The sequence below is a fragment of the Eptesicus fuscus genome, chromosome 12, assembly GCF_027574615.1.
Source record: "Eptesicus fuscus isolate TK198812 chromosome 12, DD_ASM_mEF_20220401, whole genome shotgun sequence".
In the NCBI taxonomy this organism is placed as follows: Eukaryota; Metazoa; Chordata; class Mammalia; order Chiroptera; family Vespertilionidae; genus Eptesicus; species Eptesicus fuscus.
This window is the reverse complement of record NC_072484.1, coordinates 85,429,350-85,446,105: the sequence shown is the minus strand read 5'-3', so window position 1 is coordinate 85,446,105 and position 16,756 is coordinate 85,429,350. Positions and strand designations below refer to the sequence as shown.

The window sequence follows — 16,756 nt, the reverse complement described above, 5'->3', positions numbered from 1 at the left end:
AAAGGAAAGGTGTGTGAGAGTGTGTGTTTGTGTGTGTGCATGCTCTGTATTTATGTCTAAATATCTGTGGGTGACCTAGGTTAGTATATAGAGATAATGTAAATCCAATTGTTTGAAGATCATAATGGGAAATACGCAGACAATAGAATACAGATTCTCTGACACACACACACATCCCCCACCTCTGCCTATATCTATCACACTGTTTAGATGCAATTGCTCTGACCTGAGCTCCCTAAATTCTGAGTTACGCATAGCACCCCAGCACTTCACCACTCTCCCGAAATGAGAGCCCCTATTTTGGGTTCCTGGACCCAATTCACAAGTATGATAGAAGAGGATTCGACACCAGCAACAATCCTCTGCACACCAACTGTGTGTCCTTACAATTCTACTCAATCCTAACAACTGGCAGACCCCACAGGGTAAGGGCTCAGTCCCACGGGAATGCCTCCACCATCACATCCCCAGCACTCTGATCTACTGGTTCCCAGGTACTCCTTGAGTTTGATTAATGTGCTAGAGCGGATCACAGAACGCAGAGAAACATTTTACTTACTAGGTCACTGGTTTATTATAAAATGATACAGCTCAGGAAGAGCAGGTGGAAGAGCTGCAAAGAGCAAGGAATGCCCTTGGGTACAGGCACAGTTCTCTCCCAGCGCCTCCACTGATTCATCGACAGGAAGCTCTCATATCCCCCCTCCTTTTTTTTTTTTTTTGCTTTCTTTATGGAGGCTTCATTACAAAGACATGATTAATTATATTATTGAATACTGGTGATTGATTCAACCTCCTTCCCCTTGGACCTTGATGGAGGTCATGGGTGGCCTGAAAGTTCCTGCCCTTTAATCACATGGTTGTTTCCCCTGGCAACTAGCCCCCATTCTTCAATGGGGTCCAAAAGTCACCTAATTAACAAAAAGACACCTTATCACTCTCAGCACTTAAGAAATTTCAAGGGTTTTAGGAGCTCCATGCCAGAAATAGAATGAAAACTATATATGTATTTCTTATTATAAATCATAATATCACAGCCCTGAAGCTCTATAAGGTCCAGTTAGAGCAGGTGTTCCCATATCTGCATAACATTTAAAAACAAGCCCCAGTTAAGAATCTGTGATGGATTGTGGACACAAAAGGGCTGCTTCTAGGATGTTTTGGATGGTTTTCCAATGTGACTTTGTCTTCTAGGGCTAAGGCATTATTAGGTTTTGTCTTTTAATAGAAAGTCTCCAAAGAACTTTCAAAAAAAAAATATATATATACATACATACATACATACATACATATATATACAATATATATAGGTATATATGTATATATATATATTATTGTAATATAATAAATATAATAATAAATATATTTATCCTATATAATAAAAACCTAATATGCAAATCGACTGAACAGCAGACCAATCAGTCACTATGATGTGCACTGACCACTAGGGGGCAGACGCTCAACACAGGAGCTGCACCCTGGTGGTCAGTGAGCTCTCATAGGGGAAGCACTATTCAGTCAGAAGCCCTGAGCCAGGCTCACAGCTGGCGAGCACAGCAATGGTGGTGGGAGCCTCTCCTGCTTCCGCGGCAGCGCTAAGGATGTCCGACTGTCGGACATCCCCCGAGGGCTCCCAGACTGTGAGAGGGCACAGGATGGGCTGAGGGACCCCCTCTCCACCCTAGCGCACGAATGTCCTGCCTGCACTGGGCCTCTAATCTACATATATATATATATATATATATATATATATATATATATATATGTATATGTATATATAATTCTTATTATACTGTGAAATGAGGCAATAGCTTTGAGACCTACTGTGATTATTTATTTGGTATCCGAAACATTTTTCATTGTTGTTTTATGCTAAACTCATGACTCAAAGTTCAAAACAAGTTATTTTCTACATCAAGAATATTTGGCTCCTTCATGTATCTCAATGGCTACCTATTCAGTAGGAATCAACTCTGATTTATTTTAATTCTCACCTCTTAAGAATAATAGTGTTAAAAAAAAAAAAAAGAAGCCCAAATGGAGTCACTTGTGCTAAGCCCCAAGTCAACAAACCAACACAACCAACACTTTATATCTAAAGTAATTGCAGTGTCAGCCTCTCCCAGGAATGTAACCTTTAGCCAGCGGAAAGGAATTTCCTGGTCAGCACTAGTGAGGTCATCTTCTGATAAGGACTCCCTACCTCTTCCTAAGGGAGTAGGACAGGGCCTGAAATTCTCCACTCCTGGCTGGTTGCTCCACCCCTTTCTCTAAAAAACCCTGCCATTTAGTACAGCTCCTTGGAGCTCCTTTTTCTTTGCTATCTATGATGTTGATCCATTATGAATCTTTGAATGAAGCACTAGATCCTCAAATTTACTCAGCTAAATTTTGATTTTTAACAGTAGACATATTTAATTAGCCATTATGGGAGAAGTGACCAATATATTACACTGCTAATTATCAAATATATAACCTATCTAATAAAAGAGTAATATGCAAATTGACCGTACCTCTGCTACGCCCACAAGCCACGCCCACAAGCCAATCAGGAGCAAATGTGCAAATAAACCCAACCAAGTTGGCTGCGGCCATGGAGCGAGCAGGAGGGAGGCTTGGGTTTCTCCGGCAATGGAGGAAGCCAAGCTTTCCTCCTGCCCTTACAGGCCTAGGCCTCCACTCAATGCTACAAAGTTTCAATGATAGAAGATAAATAAATCTCAACAAAAATGGCGACAGCCACAGAGCTGGAGATAGCAGGAGGCTAGGGTTGCCCCCAGCGATGGAAGAAGCCAAGCTTCTGCAGCCCTGGCCGGCCTAGGCCTCTACTCCAGGCTACAAAGTTTCAATTGTAGAAGATAAATAAATCCCAGATACCAGGGCCTCCACTTGGGTCACCGGGGGGCGTGGCCGGCCTGCAAACCACCACAGGCCCCTCTCCCAGGCTGTCCCATGCCCCAAGGGAACCCCCACCCTGATTCGGGACACCCTTCAGGGCAAACCAACTGGCCCCCACCTGTGCACCAGGTCTCTATCCCATCTAATAAAAGAGTAATATGCAGATTGACTATCACTCCAACACACAAGATGGCTGCCCCCATGTGGTCAAAGATCCTGCCCCCATGTGGACACAAGATGGCCACCACAAGATGGCCAGCAGGGGAGGGCTGTTGGGAAGGACCAGGCCTGCAAGGGAGGGCAGTTGGGGGTGATCAAGCCTGCAGGGGAGGGCAGTTTGGAGTGACGAGGCTGGCAGAGGAGGGAAGTTGGGGGTGACCGGGCCTGCAGGGAAGGACAGTTGGGGGGAGGGGACCCAGGCCTGCAGGGGAGAGTATTTAGGGGGGACCAGGCCTGCAGGGAAGGGCAGTTAGGGGTGACCAGGATTGCAGGGGAGGGCAGTTAGGGGTGAACAGGCCTGCAGGGGAGGGAAAATAGGGGCAAACAGGCTGGTAGGGGAGCAGTTAGACATCAATCAGGCTGGCAGGGCATGGTTAGGGGATGATCAGGCTGGCAGGCAGAAGTGGTTAGGGGCAATCAGAAAGACAGGCAGGTGAGCAGTTGGGAGCCAGCAATCCTGGATTGTGAGAGGGATGTCCAACTGCCCGTTTAGGGCCAATCCCGAGAGGGATGTATGACTGCCCACCGGGATCGGGCCTAAACGGGCAGTCGGACATCCCTCCAGGGGTCCCATATTGGAGAGGGTGCAGGCTGGGCTGAGGGACACCCTCTCCCCCGGTGCACGAATTTCGTGTACTGGGCCTCTAGTCCATTATAAGTATAAAACTAGACTATTAAAAGATAATAACTTCTTAAAGGAAGATGAGTAAATGTTTTCACTAATGATATTCAGTACTTTCATCTATAAATACTGATCCTGACAGAAAACGTTTTATGATATAGGAACTATATACATAAGATTTTCCATGATTTCTTCTTGTTATGGCAGAAATCAGGCAGAGTGCCCAGTGAGCACACAGGTAGCCCTCCCCCTCCCCTGCTTCTCACTGCCAATCTGCCAAGAAGCCAGGGAGATTACAGAAGCCAGGGGTGTGGTTAAGGTGGTGCAGCCAAGAGGGGGGTTTATCTGCTCCCCACGTGCCTTCTTATTCTAACTTACTTTCTAGAATATCCCCTAAACTTAAATGTGTCCTTGCTTTATAGGAAAATTTTGTACATGACACAAATATCTTAATTCAAAGGTCTTTAGACAATATTAAACTTAAATAATAAATTTTAGCATAGACATTTTAAATAAAAAAACATAATAATAGGAAAAGTCAGGGCCAGAGATGGGCTCCTAAAAGTAAAAATGAATTATTAAATTTATTAACAGCCATACTTTCATCAGAGATTTATAATTATGTCACCTGATCTATCTACTTATTCTGATTTAAGTCTTTGTTAGCCTGACACACACACACACACACACACACACACACACACACACACACATATATATATATATATATATATATATATATATATATATAAATCAAGCTTTTGTATTACAAAGGGATCTTCTAAAATTCAAGAGAGTTTTTGGTTACTCCATTTAAATTACAGTACCTGCAAAAATCACACTGTAGCTAGCTTAAGGGTTGAACAAAAGAACAATGCTCTTAAAATACTGATTTTTTAGAGTGAGTAATTACCTATTTCCATTGCCACATAAATTAGAATTCATAACAAAGAAAAGGAAATGGAAGGTTGAAAGATTTTTTAAAAGTTATTTTGTTGATGTTTCTACTATAAAAAGCCCTGTCAAATTCTCTTTTGCAATTTTTATAATGTAGATGATGTCTTTTCACTCTGCATTATTTTTAGGAATATACTTCTATGTTAATTTTACTGCAGAGTTAATTGACTTAGGAAGGGGGCAACTAAAAACCTACTTTTAAAAATGCAATTCTTTAACTTGAGGGTGTGGGAGTGCGCAAGTAAGTGGGCTTTGGGGTAATATTAGTGATTATCCCAGTTTTATTTGACAATCAAATTAAATAAAAATTATAAGATTAAAACACATACACATTACTTATAACACCGCATTTCTTTCTTACAGTTTCTTTCTCTCTCCTGTTTTAACTACAAAACAATAGGAACATTTAGCAAAGTGGAGATAATTAAGACCATTAAGAATTATGGAGACAGAACCATTTATATTAAATTGTTAAATAAAAAATTGTTAAATTCTTGCTTATTGTTTGAGAATAAATAATATCCCTATCTGTTTAAAATGAAAAGCTTTGCTCTGTAACAGAACCTTCCCAAAACAGAATTCTGAGAATATTCAAAGGCCCTGGGATACATTTTCCAAACTGCTTCCCTGGGTGAACTTGACCTTCTAGGCAAGATTCTCATATTTGTTCTTGGAGAGAAAAGGAATATGAACGTTTCTCCTGCTGTTTCCTTTATACTGTATAACATTTGAGTGACCCGAGGCAGTGTAGTTTATTCTCCCTTCTCTTAATACAAGCTTGTTTTTCTGTTTCCTTTTAAGTAAAAACGTAAAGGTCAGGTTATCATTTCACAAAATGCTCCATTCTACTGAGGCGATTCCAGCTTCTCTCACCATAGTATGCTTTCACTAATTATTTCATAACTCATTTGAATGGGAGGCATTCTGGAAGGGAATACATTGAAACAACTCCTCAAGTAACTAATTATTTTTTAAAAACACAAGGGAATTTTAATTATAATGCCTGTGTTATTTAAAAGCAGAATGCCACAATTTGCATCTTGAAACATCTATTGTAATAGGGAAGAAAAAAAATATGCTGCTGAATAAAATAGCAACTCAAGTAAAGGCAATTTAGTTGGTCTTTATCTTCTTGATTTTCAAGAAATAAATGAAAAAAAATGCAAACTTGGCCTTTATTATAAAAACACAAACATAAAAGAAAATCAAAATCTTGCCTTAGAAAGACTATGAAGGGGATCAGAATTTGTTACCCCAAAATGTGTCCCAGTGGCCAATGGATTATTTTGAACTGAAGGCAAATAAGAAAATAGTTTACTTCTTCCTTAACCACTTAAAAGAATTTTGATAGGGCTTGTGGCCCAGAAAGAGAGCTATTATCAGAAATAACTTTTTATCTGTATGACCTATCTGTTTGGCAAGGCAGACATCCAATTACCAAATTTCTGCTTTTCTTATCATCTTGTGAATTACTCTCCTCACCTTTGAAGCCTCAGATCCTTATCTTATTCTTTAGCATAAATAGCACACTAGTCTCAATTGCCTGACTATCCTGAGGTTTCATATTTTTATGGGGCTTCCTTACATATGGAATTAAATTTGTTTTTCTTCTGTTAATCTGTATTATGTCAATTTAATTATTAGATCAGTCAAAGAACCTAAAGAATGAAAGAAAAAAATTTTCCTCCCCTACACCTATTTATAAGCTTATTTTAATAAGAGGTGATATTTTCATGGGACTAAATAAATAAAAATCAATTATTATTATTATTATCATTATTATTATTATTTATTATTTTTATTTCCCCTTAGTTTATATTTCAGAGAGTTCAATTGATTAAACATAAAAGACTATGTGAGAAACTATTCAGTGTCCTTAAATCACGTCCTTAGATTGAGAAGCAAAGTGATAAGGGAATAAGAACGTGACAGAGTTAGAGGACTTGCTTTCCTGTCTCCGCCTGTAGAATATCAATACATACCTTCAGTTTGTTCTCTGTCAATTTGGTTACCTATATCACAGACTTTTTTTTAACATTATGAGATAATGCATGTGACTGTACTGTGCAAAGAGGAAATTGCTATTAAAAAATCAAGTCATTGGTTTTAATATTCCAGATTTAAATGCTTACAAATTAACACAAGAAGAACCTACCTATGATAGATGGTGAATGAGTGGTGATAAAAATGAATGAGATAGTACTGTCATGACTATTCAGAGGAGCTCTGAATTGATCTGGTTTTCTTACACACTGGCATTGCTTTTTTCTTTTCTTTTCCTTTTTTGTCCTGGAGGAGAGGGGGTTATGTTACATTCCTAGTCTAGACCAACTAACTCCCAAGACCTCAGCTTTCATAAATCATTCAGTTCAAAGGCATTAAGGAGGTCCGGTTGAGAATATTTCTCAGCATTTTTTTTCTGAAATGATAGCAGCACTTGCTTGATCTAGAACTCTTGGTCTGACCAGTGCGAAGTATATTGGCTCCAATATAATAGATCAATTTGTGAAAAATGAATCTTTCAAATAAATTTTGGCACTGCTTGCCAACACACTGCATAGATTCTACTTTGAGAACTAAAGTCAGGTTTGCCAGTTGTGTTTACAGATTACAAAGGCAGCAGATATCTGAGGCAAAGTGACAATATTTATGGCTCATGATTTGTAGCCTATATGTTTTATTCCAAAGTAATGTTTCACACCATCACATGAAAATATTAAAAGTTGTCATTTCCAGATAAGTGTAATAACACAATAATAACTATTATTATGTCTGTTTGTACTACTGTTGTCATTGCTTGACAATCCAATCTGCTATGTTTTACAGCCTAGATATTATTTAAAAATCACCACAGCCTCAGGAGGTAGGTTATTATTACGTCTGTTTTACATAAGAGAATCCAGAGGCTGAGAGAGTTGGCAGTATCTGGAGAAGGGAAGATGTGCTTGGCAGATGCAAGCTCATCTTGATATTGCGAATTAGGAATTAATAGGAATTGGCACATGCCTTTTTGAAAGTAGCATATAAATATTCTAGCACAGCCATCTTCCAATTCCGGGAACCTCAATAATTCATTAATTTGTAGACTACTGAGATATAAATTAAAGTATTCCAACTCAGGCCATGGAGATTATGTTTAGAGGGGCACAAACAGGTAAATTTAATTTCAGCAAGTTCGTTAAAAAAGGAGAAGCCCTTGCCGGTTTGGCTCAGTGGATAGAGTGTCGGCCTGCAGACTGAAGGGTCCCAGGTTTGATTCCGGTCAAGGGCACATGCCTGGGATGCGGGCTTGATCCCAGCTGGGGGTGTTTAGAAGGCAGCCAATCAATGATTCCCTGTCATTATTGATGTTTCAATCTCTCTCTCCCTCTGCCTTCCTCTCTGAAATCAATAAAAAAAAAAAATATCTATCTATATATATATATATATAAAAGGAGAAGTGGAGGAGGAGGAGGGGTTTGAGGGGGATGAGGATGACATTGATAAAAACCTCTCTGCTTATGGCATATAATCCCAAAGCACATGTCTTCACCTGTAGGACAAAGCCTACTGAACAACTACTAAACATTCCCGATGCCTTGCTAGGTGGACAGAGTAGTAGGAGAAGCTTTATAAAGTCCCACCCTGCCTCTCTCCTCAAGCTGTTCTTCGTCTAGAGGGCTAAACAGAGGTATCTGGGCAGAGAAATGCTGTACTATCTATACTAATAAAAGGGTAATATGCTAATTAGACCGGGTCGACCAGACATCTTCCAGTCGTCCTGTCCTCCTTCTGGACAAAGCCATGGTGGCAGGGGCAGGGGCAGAGGCAGAGGCTGTCAGGGCGATCAAGCTGGCAGGGGAGCAGTTAGGGGCATTCAGACTGTCAGGGAAGGGTGGTTAGAGGCAATTAGGCCAGCAGGAAAGCGTGGTTAGGGGCGATCAAGCCGGGAGGCAGAGGCCTTAGGGGCGATCAGGCAGGCAGGCAGGTGAGCGGTTAGGAGCCAGCGGTCCCGGATCGCGAGAGCAATGTCCCGGATTGGAGAGGGTGCAGGCCGGGCTGAGGCTCTCCTCCCTCTCCCCCGGTGTATGAATTTCATGCACCAGGCCTTTAGTCTTATATAAGAGTTAACTGGATACAAATAAAAGTCCCAAGTTCCAGCCAGGATTGGCCAAGTTGCTTTCACATGAGATTTAATAGTCCTGGCACTCCTGATTGATAGAACTCACAATTACCAGGAATACCAATAGTCCATAGCTTGTTACCACCGAGATAGGTAACAAGATGTTGGATGGGGTGGAAGCCCTTCCTTTTTCTTTCCTACTCTCCCTTCCCTTGAGCCAAGTGTGCACTCCAATTTAAAGAGCACTTTGTGGGTTCCTAGGAAATACGATGAATGGTGCATGGCAAGATCATCGCATAAAATGTGCTGATTGATTACAAACAGATTTCATTTGCCACATTTCTTTTTATCAAAAGATACTCGGAGAGAGCAAAATGGAAGAGGGGCACTATATTAAATAGGGTCTACATTGCACATGAGGGTAGATAACAGGTGTTTTTTGTTTTTCTTTTTATTGCTTTTTATTTTTTCACCTTTTAGTGGTGACGGGTTACTGACTGCTAATGCTTTAAAAATGAGATTAAATCAGGCCCGTGGTCTTTATTATGAGGAGGATATATGTCCCCTGTGCATTCCAGCAGTTTGGCAATTTTAAGCTCGGCAGACATAACATTGATGTATGCTGTATTGCCAAACAACACGGTGAGTGTCTAAAACACCGTGAACAGTCTTATTGCCTTGAAATGATACAATCTAATATTAGATTGTAACTCAGTGACTGAACCTGCCAGCCTATCCTGGCCCAGAATATGGAAGCCGAAGCCACTTTATTTTAATATCTCACAGGGAAGAAATTGTTCTTCATTTCAACACTGAAACAGAGAGCGTGTTAAAAGTAAATCTAGATTGCACAAAAACGGAAACCACAACATATCAGGCCCTTTTCATCAACAGCACAGATGCATCAGCCTTTTGGAACAGGGCATCAGAATGCCAGTCCAATTCATTCAACGTGGCAGGGTCCCCTGAGCATTGTGAGCGGCCGCTGGGTGGGATCTGAGAGTCCCGGGATTCTCAAATGAGAGAATATCAGATGCACCCTTCCCACTGCATTTGGAAAACCCTGGGAAGAAAGCAGCTTTTATCTAATTCTCAGCACTGCTGTACTTGTTCCTTTTAATCAACCATAATTCACATAGACTCTCTCAGTCTCCTCCACACTTTATGCTCACCGATGAAATTTCAGACATCGATCCCTCAAAGGTCCCAGGTGGCTGACAGCCTTAGTTTCCATGGTCAGGATGCCACCTCTGTGTCTCCTGAGTAAAGGGGATGTTATGCATCCATGCTTCAGTCTGTCCCTGTTTTAGCAGGTGGGGTATCACTAGGTAGGTTGACCCGGAATAAGGGGTTCTCAGGCATGGGACTTTTCAAGTGCTAAATCCTGGTCAGTTGGGGTTAAATCAGGATGGTTAACTACTATATCCCTAAGGTGAGGACCCTGCCCACCAGATCACCTTCACCCAAGTTCAATCTGGTTTAACTGAATATGAAAGAGAGTGCTTCATGGGGAAAGGGAGCCACCAAAGAGTGGCATGAAGCTGGATTTATGGACTGATTGTATTCTATGAAATCTAGATTTTTATACCTGACAAAATCACCACCTTCAGATTTCAACTTCATCACACCTTCACTAGGAGAGCGCATGGGGAAGGCCTTGTTCCGGCCTGATTGCCCTAGTGCATGTGATTGCTGAAAATGAGTCCTTATTCTCATAAGTCTTCCAGGTTATAGACTAAACTAGTAGCCCGTTTGCACGAAGATTCGTGCAATAGACCTTCATTCACCTGGCTGCCTGCACTGGGGACCCAGGCCTTGGCTGTGGCCACCGCCTTCTGCCTTCTTTCAGGGTTGGGGCTTGGCCCCGGGCGGTGGCCTTGGGCTCGGCCGCACCCAGCGTCCCTGCTACCAATCGCAGGAGCCGACCCCCAGTGGTTTCCTGTGATCGGCCGCAGGCTCCCCGCTGGTGCCCAAGGCCGGGAAAGCCTCGGGCGGCTTTCCGGCCTTGGGCTCCGCCACATCCCAACGTCCCTGCAACGGTTTCCTGGTGGGCGTGGTTGGTGGGCGTGGCTTGGTGGGTGGGCGTGGCTTGGGCGTAGCGAAGGTACGGTCAATTTGCATATTTGTCTATTATAAGGTAAGATGGGACCTGAGAAAGGAAACCCACAAAAAACGACCAAATAACAGCCTATTGGTTTAACTTTTTACCAATAACCAAAGATTAAGTTTGAAAGTGGCCCTTCAAACCTGTTTATCCATTTGAAGACCTACATTTATTTCAGCCAAGATTAAGTTGCCTGGCTATATACCTTATACAATTTCTTTTAACCAAAGCTTAATTTTTAGCCAAGTCTTTACAGAAGTGAGTAAAAATTTGATTCTTCTTCCTATAGGTCTAACACAGCAAAGGCCAAAAGAAATAATTATGAGCTGCCATCTAACCAAAATAAGAGGGACAGAAATACCAATATCCATAGATTCCAGAACATTCAGTATTGGGTCGCTTGTTTTGGGTTTTGTTTTGTTTTTTTTTTTTGTTTGTTTTTTTTTGGGGGGATCTACACCACTTTAAAATATCTAGAATAAATTTTTAAAAATACTGTTCATCTAATCACAGTTATTGAGCCAACGCATTACCAAGCATTAAGATATTTGGAAGCACTAATGAAAGTTTTTATATTTGGAGATCTATATGTTGTAACTAAAGCCATCATCATTAAAATAAAATTCTGAAGGAAAAACAACAACAAAACAGAAAATCTGCAAAATTGAAGCATTAGTGAGGGCATAAAACATAATTAATTGGAAAATTATTCTTCTAATATTTTTATATTAGTAAATGTCCTCTGGTACACATAAAGAGTAAATCAATTTGAGCCTGGCATTGTTTTTTGGGGAAAAAAAAAAACAAAAAAACTCAGAAAGCTACATTGATTGTTGAGATCCTTCTACTGCTTTCCAAATTAATTTACAAAAAAAAGGCAAGACCATGCGGGAGTAAGTACGTGTACATATTTCCTTTTTCTTACAAATATACATCGTTTCTGCCAAGATTGTTTTATTACCTCAACAGTAAGGAACAAGAAGAGCTGGAGGAAGAGGAGGAGGAGAAGGGAGGATGCGCTTACCTGCTACTGCGACTTTTGCTGTCCGACTGATGATGGACCCAGAATCTCCGAGGGACGCCTCGCACTGGTACAGCCCCTCGTCCGGCTTATGGTGCCGGGAGTGCAGGACGTTCTGGATCAACAGAGACCCATTCGGCAGTTGCTGCTTCCTTTCGTCCATCCCCAAGGCCAGGGGGATGCCATCTTTCTTCCACTTGATGGCCGGGACTCCTCGGTCTGACTCCGCAGAGCAGTTCAGGAGGACGTTTCCTCCCCGCATGGTGATGGCATCCGAAGGCTCCGACAGGAAGTGGAGGGACGTGAAAGCCTTGATCTGGAAACCTGGAACAAGGTAGACCAGGGAAAGAAGTTCATTTACGCAAAGAGATTTCCAGTTTAAATCCCTGCCTTTTTGTTGCTGTTGTGAACCATCACCCAAGGGTATTTTCCCACTGATTTTTTGGAAAGAGTGGAAGGGAGGGGGAGAGACAAGAGAAACATCAATGTGAGAGAGACACAGGGATTGGCTGCCTTCCGCCTGCGCCCTAACCCGTGCCAGGGACTGAGCCTGCAATGGAGGTAGGTACCCTTGGCCAGGAATTGAACCTGGGACCGTTCAGTCCCTGGGCGGATGTTCTGTCCACTAAGTCAAACTGGCTAGGGCTTCCCTGCTTTTTCTTTCTAAAACTCTTTGAAAAATGTCCCTGAATAAATTAAAACTTAAAATCAAGGATTTGGTATTAAAGAATCAAAAAACATTCCCAATTAAAGTAACCATAATTAATGAAAGAATTGGTCCAAAGTGTAATAATATGAAAAGTTAAGGATTTATACAAATCTAGGCATGGGCATCATCACATACCAGTCAGTACTTGAAAATTTAGGCAGAATCAACTAAAATTTTCCAAGTAAATCTAGGTATTTTAAAGTAGTAATGGGCAGTAGTACAGTAGCTTAGATTTCAGATACTATTCCTATCTCTTCATTCTGATTATAGTATCCATTCGTTTAAAAAAAAATCCACTCAGACAGGGTGTTTTATTTATAACAACAACAAAAAAATCTCTGAGCAGAGTGGGGAATGTTGTTTAGAACAAAGCTCAGGTGGCTTTTAAAACAGGTAAGTAATCCCACTTGCAGAAACAAGTCAATAAAGCTACCGCCTAAATCACAAGTCCCTGATGCATCCTAATTTCTATCCAAATGTTGCTCAAAGCCAGAAAACCTAAGTGAATAGTATAGTTGGAATCCCCCCATAAACATAAGTGAGCGTAAGAAATCAACAGGAGGAATGGAAAGTCAGGTAAGAAACCTGAGGGGGTCGAACCAGTATAACTAAAGAATATTCTTTTCGGGCTGACAGCATGGCATTTGGCAGAATGCTTGTTTGGAGAATCAAAGCCTTTGAGGGTGTTTCAGGGGGTCATTGGGCTCACCCTCTGCTCAGACATGTGTAGACCTAAATCATGCAAGTTAAATTGCTTTCCATTTCATTTTTAACCATCTCCGGGGGCAGGGGATTCTACAGTGCCCCTTGGTATCTTGTCTTCAATATTTAATCATTCTTAGACTCTAACTGAATTTTCTTGATTCTATTTAATCCCATTTCCCCCCTGAATCACTTAGTGTGAAAATGCAGAGGAGCTAGACATTTCTTTGTAAGAGCCCTTTATACTTTTGAAGAGGCATTTAATTTTATTTAAAAAATACCCACCAAAATATATTTTAGTCTTCTTCTATTTTTTCCCCCCAGAATAACAATCCAACTTCATTAGTTTCCATAATTTTTCTATAATGGGAACAATTTTTTGTCGTACTCTATATGAACTTTTTATTTTTCTATCATTTAAGGAGCACATCTAAACTGCTTATCATCAATACTCCCATAAGGGATTGACCCACACTAGTTCTATTGGACAGAAGTACTCCTCGCCATGTATACCACCCTTTCCAGTGAAGGTAAGTCTGAACAGCTTCTCACTGTTCCTCCATGGCATGCTCTTGCACACCAAATTTTCCTAAACCATATATCTGAAGGCTGTTATTTTATTCCTTCTGTTGAGCCTTTCCCAATGAACTGCATTATTCATCCTCATACACTCATTGTATCCAATGAGGCCATTCACCCAAAGAAAGCAGCTAGAACTTTGGTCAAATTAATATCAATTGTAAAATAACAGTGAACATGTAAGTCTACCTTTGAAGCATCCATCTTATATAAAAACTGCTGTTTGAAATTTTAACCCTGCTATTTGGCTTCTGTAAATGCTTGCTTGCTTAAATAATAAGGAAAATAAGACTACTCTCACTTTAGAGAGGCCATTAAACCTTCCCCAGAGGAAGTTATCAGTGCTGGCACCAGGCCAGGCCTTTGGTTGAGGTCTCAAGGCCCCAGCACATAGGGCTCTTTAAGAACTTGCAAAGGGGGCCGGAAACACCCTGTATTTGGGAGACAAAGAAGGTAAAATCATATAAATAGGGAAAGTTCCTCCATGTTGGGGCCCAGAATTTCAGAGACATTTTCCTCTGGGCCCGTGCGTAATAATAATAATAATAAATGTAACTCTATCACTCTAAGCCAGGGGTCCTCAAACTTTTTAAACAGGGGGCCAGTTCACTGTCCCTCAGACCGCTGGAGGGCCGGACTATAGTTTTTAAAAAAACTATGAACAAATTCCTATGCACACTGCACATATCTTATTTTGAAGTAAAAAAACAAAACGGCAAAAATACCCGCATGTGGCCCGCGGGCCGTAGTTTAGGACGCCTGCCTAAGCGTTGCTTGGTTCTTCTCCGGTTTTCTGTGACACCATAAATGATATTGGTAACTATCCCAAAAGATACAGTCTGGCCCCCTCACTGACCAATAAGCTCCTTCTCCTCACAGTCCCTGAGAGTGTAGCTCACCCAGGTATTACCACCCATTCTAGTGAAAAGTAGGAAATTAGGAGACAGTGTTTAGCGCTTGATCCTAGATTTATTACTTAAAGGTCTGTGATCCAAATATATATTTTCAGTCCTCATAACATGAGTTCCTTCATCTATAAAATAAGGCCCCTGAATGCTAAATTCAACATCCAGTTTGGACCACAACCCAGCAACCAGGCTGGGTTGAAGGCATCCATCAAAGGAACCCAGCTCTAAGTTGACTGAGATGCAGGCTGAGTTTGCTGTGAATGCCGCCCCCATGTCCACATGATATCTCATTTATAAGAAGAGAAGCAAGGTAGTAAACGCCTAGCTTGAGATACACCAAGGACAGGAAACAGAAAGAAGTTCTAGTGACATTGAATGGCAAGGCATTTTACTAGAGCAATACTTGCCATTTCTGTACAAGTAGCCTTCATAAGGTAGACATAAATTTTGAATTCAAGACCAGGCAACTATATTGAGAAGCATTTACTACTCTTTTGCTCTTCCTGGGGACGATATCTTTAACAACAAGCTCATGTTGAACACCTTATTTATGTCAGAGAACACAAAACTCATTTAACGCAGCTGTTTATGACAGCATGGTAACGAGCATCTGTGCCCATTATCACAAATAAAAACTCCACTTTATCTGAAACAAGGAGGTTATGACAGTTTTCAGTGCTGTGAGTCATAATTTAGGCAAGTTAAGTAAAGATTAACTTTTCTTCAATACAATTACCCTTGCAGTTGGCTGGTAGAATGAGCTGTGTATTCCTCAACAATTACATTTTGAAAATATGGCTCTGGAATAAAGATACCTCGCTGCTTTGAGTGACAAGCATTACTTAGTTCTTAGAAAAGATGGACCCAAGCGAATAGAATCTGTTGGGAAATAACAGATATGCCTCCAATTGTTCCCCTTTCAAAGAGTCAGCCCATGTTAGACCAAGCTGTCTCCACTCCCTGCGGAGGTATTTCCAAAACATCCCACTAATGAGGGGGAAAATGAGACATTTTTGGGGGGCTAGCAATCTGAATCGGTCCCAGTAAACTAATGCACATCCCTGTTAGCCTATAGTCTAGTCACTGCCCCTTTATAATGATCTGGTCCTTGAAGACCTGTTAGTAGTCGGCAAACTCATTAGTCAACAGAGCCAAATATCAGCAGTACAACGATTGAAATTTCTTTGGAGAGCCAAATTTTTTAAACTTAAACTTCTTCTAACGCCACTTCTTCAAAATAGACTCGCCCAGGCCATGGTATTTTGTGGAAGAGCCACACTCAAGGGCCCAAAGAACCGCATGTGGCTCGCGAGCCACAGTTTGCCGACCATGGACCTAAGTACTACCCCCATTTTAGAGAGGCCTTAAACCATGAACAATACACAACCACCAGACGGGGCTATCAGCACTGGCATCAGGCCAGGCCCTTACGTGTGGTCTCATGACCCCCATCCCAACACACGGGGCTTTTTGCAAAGCCTGCGAAAGGTCCGTAAGTATGACCCATATTTGGGGGACAAAGAAACCAAAAGGTATAAAGGGAAAGCTTCCCCCATATTGGTTTGCTCGGGATTTGGAGAGAAACAGTCTCCCCTGAGTCACTGTACCGGTACATATGAAACATCTGAAAATAAATGTTTTTTTCCTGTGTCTCCAAGCACTCCTGTGTGATCTTCTGTCACCTGGTAAATTCTGTAACACTAATACCTTACACTGACTTCAATTTAGAGTTTTCCTTGGCGGCATTTTGCCTACCAGTATACATATCTTAATATGAAATGATTATATCAAGTTGTTTCATCCAAGAATCAATCTGAAATCAACTACACTAATTTAATGTATGAACAGAGAAAGAGATGATAAAATTGAAGATGACAAAGAAGTAGAGCCTGTAGATCAAAAAGCTGCAGCTGGAATTTGGGCATTAGTAGGTTT

General features: G+C 41.2%; 1 protein-coding gene across 1 annotated transcript in view; it reads right to left on the bottom strand.

The window, feature by feature from the left end:
• DCC (DCC netrin 1 receptor) overlaps window positions 1–16,328 on the bottom strand; it is a 566,817-nt gene extending 550,489 nt beyond the window's left edge. Inside the window, exons 1-2 of the mRNA XM_054723604.1 lie at window positions 16,253–16,328; window positions 11,927–12,247 (exon numbers count right to left, since the gene is read on the bottom strand). Of these exons, the coding sequence (XP_054579579.1) occupies window positions 11,927–12,247; window positions 16,253–16,328 (397 nt within the window). The remainder of the gene's footprint in view (window positions 1–11,926; window positions 12,248–16,252) is intronic.
• Between the last annotated feature and the right edge of the window lie 428 nt (window positions 16,329–16,756).